The sequence below is a fragment of the Vanacampus margaritifer genome, chromosome 12, assembly GCF_051991255.1.
Source record: "Vanacampus margaritifer isolate UIUO_Vmar chromosome 12, RoL_Vmar_1.0, whole genome shotgun sequence".
In the NCBI taxonomy this organism is placed as follows: domain Eukaryota; kingdom Metazoa; phylum Chordata; class Actinopteri; order Syngnathiformes; family Syngnathidae; genus Vanacampus; species Vanacampus margaritifer.
Window position 1 is genome coordinate 15,958,836 of NC_135443.1, and position 14,077 is coordinate 15,972,912.

The following is a 14,077-nucleotide window of genomic DNA, read 5'->3' on the forward strand; positions in this document are numbered from 1 at the left end:
CGACGCCGAAAGACCGAGCGAGCCGGAATTAGCCGGAGCAGCTAACAAGAGCGGCTAGCGGGAGTTAGTCAGAGCCATAGGCTGGAATGGCTAACAAGAGTGGCTAGTAAAAGCTTGTGAGAGCAAAGCAGAAAGTGACAAGCGACGGGCCCGAATCACGGGAGTCAGTGACGACCACATGCAGGCCCCAGCTGTGGAAGGTAAACTGCGGTCGACCCATTGGGTCCGACACTCGATGCAAGCAGCACCCGGGCTAACTACATTCGTGAAGGAGTTCTTTGGGCATCCGTAGCAGGAAGATGGCGGCGAAACATGGCAGCTCTAGTAAGGTGAGACAGTCAGGTAATATAATTACTGATTACTAGACCTACGATTATATAAGATGCAATACAACATTTTTTTTTTTTGCATACTATTGACACAAACAGTCGTTTTTTTTTTAATTAATTATTAGTTCACCACTCGATGGCACTAGGGATCATTGAATGTCCCTTTTAAAAAGTCATTTAGTGACTTTATTGATTACTTGATTTTAAAAGTAACTAAGTTACTACGAAAGTCACACTTTCATTCAGCAGATACTGACAACCCTGTTAAACATTTAAAACAAAACAAAAAAACATGCAGGATAGTGGCCCTCCAGGACCGGAGTTGCCCATCCCTGAAGTCAGCTGGGATAGGCTCCTGCTCATCCGTGACTCTAATTAGGATAAGCACTATGGAAAATGGATTGATGAATGGATAAAGTGCTCATGGGAATGGAAGCCAATATACTTTGCATGATTCCCAATCTCACCGAGGGTGTACGGGCGATTGCATCCTCCACTTGGCAAAGTTTGCCACCATTTGTTTTCTTTGAAGCAGCTTCTGTCTCATCGACTTGAATCCATGTAAGCTCGCTGCGCGTGCATCCCCGGAAAATGCTCGCTTTTTAACAGCTGTCCTTTCCCCCTGGGAGCAAAAGGCGCGCCTCCTTTGGCCCTGCACATAAATTGTGCCCTTCCGTGGATGAGATGAACGGCATTAAGGTCAGCTGCTGTCACAGGCTGAAAATCAACTTGTCATTGCTCCATCACGCCTACGGGATGCTATTTTTTACTTCATGAGAGCAGGGGACAAGCTGACATCTTGTGATGCAATCTGGGAGGCTTTTGTTTCAGAGCAACATTAAACTTGTTGTTTTTTATTACTTTAGAATGCAACTGCTAGTTTATCAGGGGTAAATGGAGGCACTTGGTTGTAGATCTTTTAGGAATGGATCTCATTGAAAAGCATTCGTTGCCTATAACTGGGTGGAGGTACAGTGTTCCCACGCTAAATCACGGCTCATGACAGATTTTTGAGTGATTTTTTTTTTTTATGTGGTTTGAGTCCAAAGTTAGTTTAGTGAATAGATAGATGCAGCATAATAAAGAGCAAGAAGACGAGAACATCCCTTCAGTTATGCCTAGGGGTGTGAATTGCCTAGTACCTGGCAATTCGATCCGTATCACGATTAATAGGTCACGATTCGAATCAATACCGATTAATCCCGATACAAATCTATAAATTGATTATTGTGATTATTAGTTTTTATTCAAATTTAGAAAATATTCATCAGTAAATTTGTACATGTACAGTGTAAGATTTGTATGAAAATGTATTTATTTATCTGAAAATTCGGGCTTATAACTGTATTTAACAAACAATCTGTTGCAATCTGTTTCATGTTTGAACATCATTTAAATAAAATACTAACGCTTAATGTTCCATTAACATAACATTGTTCCATGCTTAACGTGTGAAACCTAACCCAAAGTAAGACATTTTGTTGAATATTCCTATCAAAAAATGTAAATAAATATCAATTCGGACGCATATTGAATCAATTCAAGAATTGCGCGCTGTAATATCGCGATATGTTGCCCAATCGATTTTTTTTTAACACCCCATGTTATGCCATTTCGCCATTTTAATATTTGTTGTTTCCAAAGAGCAGAAAAACAACAGTATGCCTTTAAGCATGGTTTATTCTGTTTGTATGTGTTGTTGTCCGTGTGTGTGAAAATGTTGTTGTTTGAAGGCTTATAATTTCTAATAAGTCTATGCTAACATCTATGTCATTTAACATTATATTTTAGCATTAAGCTAGTAGAACTTTGTTACATGACGCTACATTGTTTGTTTGGAGATTTTGGAATGTATCCCCCATGATAAACATGGGTTCACGGTAACAAGGCCCAAAAATATAATCATCAATATTCAGCTTCTTTTGAACTCTAATGGAAATGACTCCACTATGTTCCTTGGAATTGTGCATGTGCGCGGCGAGAGGCATTCATCAAAGGGGTTGCTGCTGACAACAGCTCAGTGCTGATGAAAATGGTGAGGCTGAATCAACATACTTAAGCTTAAGGGCAACATTGAAAGCAATTGATTAAAAGATGGCCAACCCTGCGGAGCATAAAGATGCTGCAGAGTTTATACCTTTGCTTTCTATGTTAATAAAAGCAACTATTCTGTGAAGACTTTGTACAAGATCTTGGAGTAGGCCTATCTAAAGGACTTTGTATCCATTCATTCAGAAGAACATTTTTGAGGTCACTAACCTGAGAGGGCCTGATGGCTCACCCTCTCTGTTCAAGTTAATCTAAATGATATTTGATGAGGTTGTGTCCTGTCAAGTTTCTACACACCAAACTCAATCGAGCATGACGCTTATGGCCCTTGCTTTGTGTACAAAAGTCTTGGTAAAAGGAAAAAAACAAGGTTCAAGGAGTCTAACCTGTGAAAGATTGAGTTATAGTCCCAAAAGCCATTCATACCATTTCAACTAAATAGGCCCAGTTTTCACACCAAGGGCCCTATTTTTAGACAGGTTTCCGTCCGCTCAGTGTAAAAATGGGCACAACTCCATCTTCTTGCCAGGACAAGTCTATTTTAGTGTGTTTGTGAATTTGGTAGACATGCTACACCTCATGGGGCATTCCATCTGAGCTGCTACACCCCTCGCGAATCTCGCAATTTGTTGACAAAAAGTAGACTCGCTAAAACCATGTCTAAGCTGTGACGCAGGTGGTGTAACGATTTGATCGAGCCACAGGCAGACGGATTCTGGCGGATAAGGACACGCCTACTGTATACCGCCAATAACATCAATTGACGTCAACTCCGTTTTTTTTCTCTCAATGGGCAGTGCAACGTCTTGTGCAGCGATCCTTTTGTGAATGGGTGTAAAAATCACAAAACAGCTACTAACTATGGCCAGCAGATGGCAGCATTGTATCTCCTTTCAATGGGCTCCCGGTAGTATCAAATTACAAGAAAACATAGCGGATCTTAGGAAATAAAATGCTTTCAAGGATGACATGAATAATCAAAGCGTTTGTCATATTAAATCTAATTAACAGAGCGTCACTAAACAAAAAATATTAGTGTCAAAGTCACTGTTGTGCAGAAAATGTTTCTTTTCACAAAAAGCTTGTTTTCTCCTTTTTTTCCCTCCATTTTTGCTAGATGTCACTCAAATTACCTATTTTTAAATGGTGATTACTAAAGTACGGAATAAGGTAGAAACATACTTTTTTTTCTAATGAAAGAATAGAATACGATCTTTCATGTGGTATCCACCATGTTTATGTAGTTGCAGCACACAATATTCTGTTTGCCTTGAAAGATGAGTTAAAATGCTCAAAATCGTCTGGCAGTCGGGGTTGTTTTTTGGATAACATTTGGCAATAAAACAGTTAATGAGGGGAGCTGCTTCAATTGGCCGTGAGTCAGCTGCATTCCCACAGACAATGGAACACATCAGGACAAACGACCAATTCTATCTGCACTAGGCTTGCGCTGGGCACGAAAGTAGAAAATAGGGCCATAGTTCATACAGAATGTGCCGCGGTGCAGTAAAAGGCTGGGAAACACTGTATATAAAGATTTTCTGCAAGCTTTGTTTGCTAGTCTTACCTGGTGGTCCCGTAGGTCCTGGATCACCCGGTAGGCCGAGACCAACCTGACCTCTTTCTCCTTTCTGCCCCCTGTAGCCTGTGGAAAAAAAACACAAAGTCTCATTGTACAAATGACTGAAATGCTGACTGTGCACTGTCATGTGTGCATGAAGAATATAAACAGTTAGTAATGTTAGCACAAATGCCACAACAAGGTCTTATCCAAGGAGATTCAAGGTGGTGATACACTTCTGACACCTTCACATCCGTCCAGGGAATTCTGCGCATTAGCTCCTGGATGCTATAAATAACGCCCGAGTGACGACAATGTCAAACAGCAGCTCTGTGATTATTTAGAGTGAAGCAGCTTTGCAAGTTGACATACAAACAGGCTACTCTGTTCCCACCGTCGGTCCCATACCTTGAATAATAAAAGACATACCGACATGCCGTCAAAAAGTGGAAATCATCAAAGGAGCCATCTGTGCGTTAGTCAACGACAGCGACACAGGCGCATGGCTTTCAAGATTCCACAACAGAGCAGAGGCTGATCAGATTGGAAAACGATCAAAGGCGGATTCACTCGACAAATACAATTAGGTGCAACGCTTTCCAAGGGACGAAATAAATATATTCGCAATTACTGGGCCAAGACAGTTAAACAAAATACTCTCTGAATTGGAATCTAATCTAATAAAACAAGCAGTTAAGTAGTCAAGCACAAGCTCACGCTGAAACATGTTCTCACAAGAAGTTAGTTGGAAATTAGTGACACTTAATGACGCAAAACCTTAATGTATGTTTTTATCACACTTACTCAGGGCTCACCAATCACGGCTCACCTGTTCTTTGAGTTTGGTCATGTGACATTCACAAGCTGAGCCCTGATTGGTTATTACCTGCCCTGAGCATCTGTAATGTCATTTTCAATCGACAGCAAGTGGCAAAATGGCCGCCCGCTGAGATGGATAAAAACAGGCGGATTTTGCTTCTTTAAACATATCCCACTAACGCCGTACTAATCAGAATACCGTGTTTAGACTAGTGGGGCTGCATTGAACATATTGTAAAAAAAATGGTTGAGTTAAATTGGTTGAGTTCTCCTTTATTGACATTTGAAACTAAGCTTAGCTGCCACAAAAATGTCTGGATACTGTACAACAGTGGTGCCCAAGTCTGGTCCTCCTTTTCCATGTCTCTCTCCTTCAACGCAGCTGAATCTAATGATCAGCTCATCAGCAAGCAACAATCCTGATCACGAATCAGGCGTGTTGGTTGAGAGAAACATGGAAAAGAGGCTGGATAGGGGCTCTCGAAGACCGAACTTGGGCACCCCTGCTGTACAAGGTCCTTGAAAATACTTGAGAGAACAGTTAGGTGATGTCATGAACTAGCGTCACTGTTTAGCAATTGTGGCGTAACAAAACACCCTGTAACACAGGGGTGGAGGAACCTATAGGCTGCCATGCAATTCCTCCTTAGCGGTAGTATCAAAATAAATAAATAAACAAATAAATAAATAAATAAGCCACAAATTCTAATCAAGTATTATAATAATAAAATGAATTGTATATGTTTCCCTAAATTTGTTCTGGCCCTTGGAGGAAATGGCCCCCGACAGTAAACAGGTTCCCCACCCCTCCTTAATCACTCCATGCACAATCGTTCATTCTTTACCCTTCTCAAGCAACAAGCACGCTAGAATGTGTGAATATTCCCCCCAAGAGGCCCTTGAAGTAATGGAGTCAGGACCAGCAGTACCATGGTGTGCATCTTGTGTGCGCTGACAGCAGCATCAAGCATCGCGCTGCCTGGCCCAAAGGAGAAACGCTTCAACGCTTACGTGTCACAGAAAATCTCCGAAAAAGGGTTTGCGATCGCTCTGAAAGTGAGCGTGAACGAGAAAAAGGGTATGGTGGGGGCGCTTTGTTGCAATAATGAGACTTCTTTTCAGCACTCACACAGCCTGGGGGATTTCATTCAGTGGGAGGAGGAGAGACTCTGGAGGAGAGAATACTCTGAACCTTAAGCAAAAAAGAAATACTGAGCAATGCATTTGGGTGGCAAATTAGATTGCCGAACTCTAATTTTGCCAAATTTGCCATTGTGTCCATGTTTGGCTGGAAACAAATGGCTTCAATAGCAATTATGGACAAAATATGTTGGTAACAAAATGGTGATGCTACAGGCAGGATTTCAGGCTTGATTGATTGGCTCACAGTCCTACACATTTGCACAAGGCATTAATAGCAACATCTATTTATTTCTATCCCTTACCAAAAAAAAGTATTTCTTTGAGTAGAAATGAAATTAAAATTAAATATTGTGGCAAAAATTACAGTGAGTGACATTTTTAGTGTACAAAATAAAAATCATAAAAGACAGATTCAGTCAGTATTAAATGGACATAATAAATATGCCAATACAAGTGATGGTCTAATAACAAAATGTAGAATGATAGTGGACGCTCCAAAGTCGAACAGTACAAGTGGTACAGTTTGGAGTTCAACAAAAGTTCGGGGGAAAAACAAAATATGGAGCCAATGGACCAAAATAAAAATAAATAAATAAATGAATAAATAAAGTGAAAATAAAAATGGAAAATAACAAGATGAAAAACAAACAAATATGAATATAACAAATGAGGAAATAAAAATAAAAATATAAATAGAATTAAATATCAATCAATAAATTGACGCTCTGCTGTCATATTTATTTATTTAATGCTGCAGGCAACGCCTGCATGAAATGCATAAGGAAATATTATACAAATGAATAACATAAACTTACATTATTTTGCGCAAGGAAAAATTCAAATGAATAAAATTTCCAACATGTCCTTACGCATTTCATGCTGATATTGTCTGCGGCATGAAATAAATAAATATGAGAGCAGAGCGTCTTTATCAATTGATATTTAATTCTATTTTGATTAATGTATTTATGATTAAATGTATTTTTTTATTGAACTTTATTTATATACATACATATATATTTGTGTTTTTATTTCCATTTCTTTTAATTGTAATTTAATTTTCAAACTATACCAGTATTTTTTTTTTTATATCTATTTTTATTTTCACCTTTATTTATTTATTTTTGAAATTTGGCAGTTTTTGTCCTTCACACTAAAGGAGTACCAGTAATTCAATGTGTGAATAATTGTACTTTAATTCATTGTACATTTCATGATTAACTTTTTTTATACTGTACGTACTTGTATGGCAGGCACAAATGATTAAATGCTAAACAAAAATATTTCCTGTTCAGATTTTATCTCACAGGTTTTATGAATGCCTGGAACAAATTAATTCACTTCAAAACGATTGCCTATAGGAAAAACTGTGTGTGTGTTTGGGAGGTTAAAACAACTTGAAAGTCAACCGGCATCACAGAACACGTTGGACGTTGAAGGTCCCACTGCCTTTAAATGTGTGGTTGCACAAAGGGATGGTGTGGTTGATGTAAGCCTAAAATGATCCAAAAATAAAACAAAACTGTGGATTAAAATGAAAGAAAATGAACGGGTGGTATTTCGCATGCATCCATATGGCAAACAGTCTGAGGCCATTAGAAATCAAACCAAAGAGAAAAGTGACTGTACATGTAACAGAAGGCTTATTTTTCCCCATAACAATTCATTTTGGCAGAGAGGAGGAAAAGGCAAATTGGGTGTTCCAGAGGAGCACAGTCTCCAACAGAGGATGACGAGAAATAATGAGGAAATATTACCCCCCAAACTCTCTCCCCAGATGAGCGGAGTCAACAAAGAAAGAATTAGGAAGTTGTTGAATTTTTGATTTATCAAGGGAGATAACGTTCCTCTTCATTCTCAGTAAATATTTATTGCAAGGCTGCATTAAGACCACCCTATAAAACACTCTCTTGCACAGCACAGAAAATAAAACAAGCAACCAAAAAATCCAGCAGCTGTGTAACGCGAGTCATCAACACAGCACACATATTTATAGTGTGTTTTTTAGTTGCCGACATTAACTGTATTATTCATGAATGGGAGCAGCAGCATTTCATATTATAGCTGTGTAAACATGTTGTGAGGTAGATGCAAAGCTCAGAGACAACACAGTTGGATGAATAAAGCCTGGAAAGTGGGATCACTAACAGTCCACCATCTCTCCTGACTGACCCACCCCCCCACATCCCACCCCAACCTGAATTGAAGTATCAATATTGAGCCCGTTTTCCTGTGCGCACTGACAAAACTCTTATTCACAGTCAAATCTTCATTTGTCTTCATATTTCCCAGAGAGCCGCCGTGCGCCACACACTCCTGGCCTTTTTCCTCTGCTGCCCGCCCCTCAGTCTAAAGAGAAAAACATCCCCACAAAATTTCAACGGTATCCTTCTGTGAATTGGCGGCCTGCTGTAGATCTGAATTTCATCACTAAATTGGCCACGAAACAGCCATTTTATATTCACATACAAATACATCTACAACGAGAGGCCGCTGAAGATCACCTAATTGGGGCTGTTGCATGGCGTAAGTACGAACACTGTTGATGATGATGGCAAAATGGTGTGTATCGAACATTGATGGGGCCTACCCCATTACATAGAGCTAAACAAATAAGAAATAAGAAACAATACACAAACGTGGGGGCATACGTGCCCCCAAAATCACCCTTAAAAATGAAGTTTTCCCCTGTACTTGTGTATGATACGCAAGCATATTGAGTTACATTATGTATGAAATTAAATGGTGATTAATTTTTTTTAAACGAACCCTACGTACTGCCAATGTTCTAGTGAATGTCTAAAAAAAATTCTCAAAATTAAGCCCCCTGTATAATAACCTCCTTTGATTTGGGAGGTCTTTTTTTGCAAATAACTGAGTGTTTTTCAGAGGATTTGACAATACTTCTCCTGGGTGACAACACAGCAAGATTTCTTCACTCCAAAGGTTGCTGCCCAACTTGGCTCAAACGTAAGAGGATAATTAAAAGTATAAATGAATTCCTCAATCTGCACCAAAATGTGATGGGTTTTTCTTTGAGTTTGCTTGAAATGAATGTACTTGATTTAACTAACTAACTTGCTGTAGAGTAATGCTGCTTTGAACTGCAAAGTGTCCCTTATATTTTGTTACCGTCAAAACAATAATATTAGTAACATCTCTTAGGAATATGCAGTGTAGTTCAACAAACATTGCAAATTACAGCAACAAACATATTTACATGATTTAGGTCTTGCACAAAATTTTACTAAATTAGGATAAGTGGTTCAGATATTGGATAGATGGATGGATATACAGGTGTAACTTATGTCAAGGCCAGTTAGGGTACATCAATGATGGGAATGCACACAAAAATAAAAAAATACAACACAATTCACAATATTGCCCCTTGAGAATTGTCAGATTTAAAAAACAAAAAAAATAAATATTTGTAAAACTTTTTTAGGGACGCTTATTGGATGTTTCTTTTTTTTCAAGCTTTAAAAAAAAAAGTTAATTCATTGTTATAATTTTTTCCAATTCATTTATTGCATAAAAGCTGTCAATTATACGCGGCTATTAGCAGGCTGGCCCAGTCCGTATCCGCTGCGAATAGTGTGGGTCCACTCTAGTGCGATTGTTCAATTTGAAAACCTGTGCCAGCGATATAATCGGGTCTAATTTAAGATACTCGTTTTGCCCCTTTTCCACCACATGGACACTACAAGCTTCGGGGATGACTCTTGCATTAAAACCAGTACCAGTAATAAATATGTATTTAAATTCAAGCCTGCAGTACCAGTCAAAACAAATATTTAATCGTTAAGCTAGCCTCCGAACGTGCTACATACACACTTGATAAGGATTTTGTGTTTTAAAACTATAAACAGTGGTAGCACAATATGAAAAGAAATCTGTTTGTACAGTACTAAACGGCACATGACTATTCTTTGAGTTTCCACTCTAGATGTTCACCTTGGTCTATTGAGCTCATACCTTGAGGACCAGGAGGACCAGGCTCTCCTGGAGAGCCGGGCAAGCCGTGCTTTCCAGGTTGTCCGGGAGGTCCTTGGATTTGTGAGGCTAAAATGCCTGCAGGCAGCTTCTGAAGCATGGCAGAGCTCGGCAACTTTTCTACAAGACGAGACACACCACAAGTTACAATGAAAAACAAGGAGAATAAAAAATATATATATTAGAAAGATTACACATTTGCAATCATCTATACCTTCAAAGATCCTTAATATTTCAGTCCTGATGAACATTTTGATTTCTTCCATGAAGGTGGGGTCGCCCTGCAGATAGTGATGGCAATTAATTTTTCTCTAAGAGTGAAATGTCAGCAGTAGAAAAATTGAGATACCGGTAATTATAATAACAACCGTACATGGAAATCAAGATGCATGTCTTGTCCCTCATCTTAATGATCTCTTCCAGACTGTTTGTAGAAATGAGCACGTCAAAGATTATATCAGGACGATTACGACCATTACTGTCAATCACCCTGAAGGGTTTTGGGTTTTTATTCAAGTTTTTAAAACAGGGCATATGTTTTAAAAACCCAATGATTTCCGCCACCCTGACTGCCTGGTGGAAGGCACTAGAATTGACAAAAGCCCAAGTGGAGCCCTGTGGGCTTTCTCCCCTATGGCATAACCCCGACTTTCAACTTAACAACCAACCGTTTTATTTAGGTGTGTGGGAGCAGAAATGAATTACACATCTCCACCATCTCTTCTCAGATAATATGTTTATATCATATACTGTACATCCTTGCTCCAAAAATACAACATAAAAAACGGAAATTTTTTACATTATCTACAAGTTAAAAACATGATAAAGAAAAAAATTCCAACACTTTGGGGTACTTTTGGATTCAAGTTTGTGAAAACGCATTTAAAATGACAAAACACACAATACAACTTATCCAATATAAAATTATTCATAGAACATACATTACTCAATATATGATGAAGAAAATGGGACTCTCAGACTCCGACATTTGTCTCCAATGTTTACAAAACACTACAGACACTTATGTTCATGCTTTATGGTTATGTACTCCGGTTATGTATTTCTGGACTAAAGTCTTAGAAAAACTTTCCGCTATTTTGGACTGTAGGATACCTTTATCTCCAAACTTGTGTTTGCTAGGTGACCTAACAACAACTGACTTCCCACATAAACAATTTCAATCTACACTTGTAGCCCTTACTATCGCTAAAAAAACAATTCTTGTTAACTGGAAAAATAAACAAACTCTGAATATCGACCAATGGTCTAAGCTCCTCATAAATCACATTTTAATGGAAAAAATATCTGCCTCAAATAAAAACCAAATATCAAAATTTATAGAAACATGGTCTACGTATATAGAATTTTTTAACCTAATTCTGGTAACTTAATTCTGTCTGTTAGCGAGAGCCATCGTGATAACTTACATTGATGTTTCTGCATTTGGCAATTTATTATTATATTATATTATTAGTATGGGATTTTTTTAATGGGCTTTAGGTGAACTGATGAATACACACACGCTCGCACGCACGCACGCACGCACACACACACACACGCACATACACAAACTCACCCACATACAAAAAAAATTAAAAAATTATATATATATATATATATATATATATATATATATATATATATATATGTGTATATATATATATATTAAAAAAAAAAAGAGAAAATTTTATTTATTTATTTTTTAAAAAAGGAGAGCAATGATGATGTCAAATCGAATGAACAATACTGAGCTCTATAGAAAAAAAAAATATATATGTTTTTTTAAAAATCAGGGCATATTTACAATAACACAACCAAAGTAATAAAAACAAATATTGAGGTTTTTGAAAAGTTTCACTTATAGACAAGTGTCAAAGCAATATTTGCCATGTTGTCTTTTTGTGTTGATTTGATTTTGATAGATTTTAGTTTTTAGTTTTTCCGTCCACACAGAAGCAAAGCTGGCTTCGTTCCTCAAACAAATCTCATACACACAGAAGCATCTCAAGACTTGCGTGTGTCCAAAAGAAGACGCTGAGGACGTTTAACGGCTGTAATGTACATGCCAAGTCTGGAGTAGCGCTGTAGCGCAGCCACAGGGAGCTAACGGAAAGCGTAGAAGAAGAATCAGCAAAGGTGACAATTTTTTTTGCTTTGTTATTTCTATATTGGAATCCACAGAAAAAACATGGCTTTGCATGTATCAAAACAACATGAAAAATACGAACAAAGGAGAAATGACAATGGCGGGTGATTCAAGTACAACACCGTTTGTTGAAGCAAGCTAATGAGGCTGCGCAAAACGAGTACGACACGGCTATCCGCCATTGTTGTTGACAGACTGACGGTTCACGCACAGTCACGCGAGAATTGGCGCACACGTCATCAATCTGCGACAATGCGTTGTCATCGAGCTGCGGCCATGTGGCAGGTCATCACTGGAGAAGTATCCTGCATATGGAGTCCAGACAGACGCGTACGGGCGTGTTTTGAAATCTTTCCACTCTGGAGCTCGGTTTCAAAAATGATCGGTTTGAAGCTCCGAAAACGCGCTCGTGTGGATCGTGTGGACGAACGGCCTAAACGCTAAGAAACTTGTAAGGATACATTGAAACTGGCTTTCGTGTGGACGGGGCCTCAGCTCCCTCAGCCACCTGAACCTTGTCCAGGTGTTTCTCGTTGTTCAGTCAGTTGCTCGTTTTGATGTTTCCTGGTTTAGTTCTGTCTTATTCGGTTCATTGTTGACTGTTCCTGGCATGAAGAGTCAGTTTTTTTTAGTGTTTGTATAGTTAGTTACCTTGTTAATGTTTACTGTCTTTCTTAAATGCAAAAAAAACAACAACCTACCATTGATTCATCACCGTATAAAAATCCTGCTCTCGCTGTTGCCATGTAATAAAATGGTCAAAATAAATGTTCTAAACATTAATCAACAACCCTTGACGACAAACCATCACATTTCTGTTTCCATCTCCCATGCTCTGATCTTCACTCGAGCAGTCGAATGACAGCAAGTACCAGTTTAATCCGAAATTTGTCATTGAAAGAATCGCCAGGAACTGTTCAGTAAGGAGTTGTTGTTAAATTCATGACTTACCAACTGTCCTGGGGGGCCAGTATCTCCTTTCTGTCCCGCTGGCCCACTTGGGCCGGTCATGCCACCATCACCTGTGCGTCCTCTCTCTCCTTGGACACCTCTCTCCCCGGGAATTCCTGGATCACCCTGCATGATTGAAAAATGACCTGTTTTTATATACGTTTTATACTAGTCAAACTAATCCTGCTTAAACTAACCCAACTATACAATAGTTGAGATTAATTTAAAGGATTTTTTTTAAGGATTTAGGTGCAAGTTAATCGAGCTGTACTTTGTAATCTGATTATATGATTTTGTTTATCACTGTGTCATCATGCACTTCCATATTGCATGAGACAATCCAACCCGACTTTAATTATAGAGCACATTTCAAACAACAACATTGTCCAAAGTGCTCTCCAAGCACTGAGACATAAATAAAAACTAAATAGACACATGGATGAATAAACACACATTTAGAGCGAAATACAAACAAAATAAAAGAGGTAAGAAGAAATCAAATAAAAGGGGCAATAAAACAAGAGAACAAAATAGAGCTAGAGAAAATATTGTCTTTAAAAGTGATTTAAGGGGTGACCAAAGTACGGCTTGGGGGTAATTTGCGGCCCGCAATCCTAAGAGCATTTCTAGATAAGAAACAATACAAAAACTATTTTTGTCAAGGTGCGATTTATGAACATTAATTATCCTCAAGCAACTGTTTTAAAACGGGTCATTTTACCATAATTTGCTCTTTTTTGTTGTTATTGTTCTGAATGTGGAGTTGAGATTTGGTTGCTGTTCAGTGCAGGGGTGGATCTAGTCCAGTGGGATACAGGGCAGTCTGCCACCCCAAAATCTTGAACATCACAAACTCTTTGCCTTATCACCATTAACAGAAAGTTATCCAGCTGTTTTACGAAATAACTAGAACATATAAATATATGATTACTTGATTGCTTGATTTCAGTGTGTTTAATAAATTAAATGATTTCAAAGCAGCTCTTGCATCATTACATTTTTTTGTATTCAGCCCTCAAATGAAAAAGTTTGAACACAGTGTATTGTGGGCCATATTATGGTGAGGCTATATTGCTAACTTTCCAT

At 38.4% G+C, this 14,077-nt stretch overlaps 1 protein-coding gene across 1 annotated transcript in view; it reads right to left on the reverse strand.

The window, feature by feature from the left end:
- The window catches only part of LOC144061943 (uncharacterized), a 127,797-nt gene that overhangs the window by 7,436 nt on the left and 106,284 nt on the right, over positions 1-14,077 (reverse strand). Inside the window, exons 46-49 of the mRNA XM_077582896.1 lie at positions 12,992-13,117; positions 10,109-10,175; positions 9,877-10,014; positions 3,946-4,023 (exon numbers count right to left, since the gene is read on the reverse strand). Of these exons, the coding sequence (XP_077439022.1) occupies positions 3,946-4,023; positions 9,877-10,014; positions 10,109-10,175; positions 12,992-13,117 (409 nt within the window). The remainder of the gene's footprint in view (positions 1-3,945; positions 4,024-9,876; positions 10,015-10,108; positions 10,176-12,991; positions 13,118-14,077) is intronic.